At 47.3% G+C, this 2692-nt stretch overlaps 1 protein-coding gene across 1 annotated transcript; it reads right to left on the reverse strand.

Moving 5' to 3' along the window:
* Positions 1-1462: 1462 nt before the first annotated feature.
* Positions 1463-2692, reverse strand: LOC137893978 (dispanin subfamily A member 2b-like). Its single transcript, XM_068739434.1, has 2 exons — positions 2501-2692; positions 1463-2004 (listed from the first exon to the last, which is right to left on the reverse strand). The coding sequence occupies exons 1-2, from the start codon at positions 2672-2674 to the stop codon at positions 1795-1797; spliced, it is 384 nt and encodes a 127-aa protein (XP_068595535.1). The 5' UTR covers positions 2675-2692; the 3' UTR covers positions 1463-1794.

Raw genomic sequence — 2692 nt, forward strand, 5'->3', positions numbered from 1 at the left:
AGGACTCAGACAAACACACACACAACTAGAGGACTGAGACAAACACACAAACAACCAGAGGACTCAGACAAACACACAAACAACCAGAGGACCGAGACAAACACACAAAGAACCAGAGGACCGAGACAAACACACACACAACCAGAGGACTCAGACAAACACACAAACAACCAGAGGACCAAGACAAACACACAAACAACCAGAGGACCGAGACAAACACACAAACAACCAGAGGACTCAGACAAACACACACACAACTAGAGGACCGAGACAAACACACAAACAACCAGAGGACCCAGACAAACACACAAACAACCAGAGGACTCAGACAAACACACACACAACTAGAGGACCGAGACAAACACACAAACAACCAGAGGACTCAGACAAACACACAAACAACCAGAGGACCGAGACAAACACACAAAGAACCAGAGGACCGAGACAAACACACACACAACCAGAGGACCGAGACTTTCAACGGAAACAAGACCGCAAGGGCTTTTTTGAAATGCTCCTCTTAGACAGGATGTTTGACTGTACTTGTACTGTAATACATGCTACTGTGTGACTGTACTTGTACTGCTCTAACATTCTATCTAATAAATATATTCATCATCATCATCCTTACTTTCACTTTAAAGTTTCCAAATCAAAAATGTTCCTTACTTTTATTGAAGTAGTTTTTTTACTTTTAGTTTCATTTCTCAAGTAATGAAATCAACCACCACCAGTCATAGGAAGCTCCTCCCCCCTCCTAACCTGCAAAGAAAACGAAAAAAGACTGAAAAACACAAGGAAGACGTGAGCGTGTCAGGCGGTGTGTGTGTGTGTGGTTGTGTGAGGTTTTTTACTTTTAGTTGCATTTCTCAAGTAATCTCAAGTAGTACGGACAATTTAGCGCCACCAATTCACCGAAGCTTGTCCTCTTGTCTCCACAGAGAGACGGCGGGGACTCAGCCCAGCAACCTTGAAACCATGTTTAGTTTCTCATGGCGTTCAGATGCTCGCGGTGTCCTCAGAACCGGACACGCCCTGTCCTCAGAACCAGACACGCCCCGTCCTCTGAACCCAGTCTCCGGACACTCCCTGTCCTCAGAACCGGACACTCCCCGTCCTCAGAACCCAGTCGCCGAACACTCCCTGTCCTCAGAACCCAGTCTCTGGACACTCCCCGTCCTCTGCTTCTTCAGACAGATAAGACAACCTTCACTAGTTTGTTATGAGCTGAATAGAGGTTCTTTGTCCTGTCTGTCTCCTGGTCCTTGTGTCCCACACACCCCTCCTTCGCCTGTCAAATGTTTAGGACACCCATGTTTCCACCCCTCCACCTAAAATAGTATAAATATCTATGTATGCTTAAAATTCTTTGCACACTGTGTGTTTGTCACGGCGTGTGCCCGAAGCTGCTTTGATCATTTACTATCTTTTTGATAAAATAACAAAAGACAACTCTGCTTGACTCGGATCTTTATTTGCCCTGAATTCAAAGCATAAATGTTTGAATCAATGAAAAGCGTGCGACAAACCAAACACCCGGGGCCGTGCGTGACACGCCCAACGCCTGACGGTGGCAGAAGTGACGCGAAAGTACACCCGAAAGAGTTACAGAAACGGCATCGTTTATTTCAGAGGCCAGCGATGCTGGAAATTGAGCAGCGGCATGTGGGATGAAACACAAAGGAAAGACGAGCCGTGAAGCAGGGACAGGTGGGAGGACGCAGGGACACGTGGGAGGAGACGAGGACATGCCGGAGGACGCAGAGCAGTCCCCCGTGCGTTGGTTCAGGTGGACTAGTTCCAGCGGTTGTACTGGTCCCACTGGTTTCCGTTCATGTAGGAGTTGGACAATGATGTTGCAGTCGAGGTCACGACGGCGACTACAATAATGACAATGAGCGCGCCGATGCACCCCACGACGGTGGCGCTGATGTTGAGGCATCGGGCGGTGGAGCCGTAGTGTCGGGCGCCTTCCACGTCTCCGATCCACTTCCGGTCTCTTGCCTGTCGGAACCAAAGCGGAGTGAATTTAAAACTCTGCTCACATCTTAACAGACATTTCGACACACAACAAGCGACTTTACGGAAGTGGGCATTTCGGGACTTTTACTCTCTTTTTTCCTGTTTCCAAGGTCAGAAGCGCCCTTTGATTTTTTTTTTGAGTAGTATTTTGTTGTTTTTATTCATTAAAATGAAACTTTTTCGTAGTTGCGCACCGGAACACGCGGCGAGGCTTTCTCCAGTAAATGTTTTTTCTTTTTTTAAGTTTCATTATATCTAAACTTTAAAGAAAACTAATCTGCATCTAAATGGTCAAAACAAATAATAATTCAAAAACAATGTTTTTTTTGGTGCATTTCTTTTAAATGTCAAACAGGTTTGCGTGTGAACCCTTCATATGCAAACCTGTCGTCTGACATTTCCCCTCCCCCCCATTGTTTCAGACGACAGGTTTGCACATAAAAGCTTTAATGAAAGAATGAGACGTTCAGGGACTCACCTTGATAGAGTAGATAAGAGCTGCCAGCCCGAGGCAGCAAGGGTTGTAATAGACGAAGCAGCAAAGGGACCAGAGGATGTGGTCCTTGGGGGGCTCGCTGGAGACGCTCACGGTGGTGTACTGGACCACCGTGGGGGGGCCCGGCTGCCCGGATGGGTGACCCATGGGATTCATCTGGCAGCTGGAGTTCGC

This window comes from Brachionichthys hirsutus, chromosome 5 (genome assembly GCF_040956055.1).
Source record: "Brachionichthys hirsutus isolate HB-005 chromosome 5, CSIRO-AGI_Bhir_v1, whole genome shotgun sequence".
Lineage (NCBI taxonomy): Eukaryota > Metazoa > Chordata > Actinopteri > Lophiiformes > Brachionichthyidae > Brachionichthys > Brachionichthys hirsutus.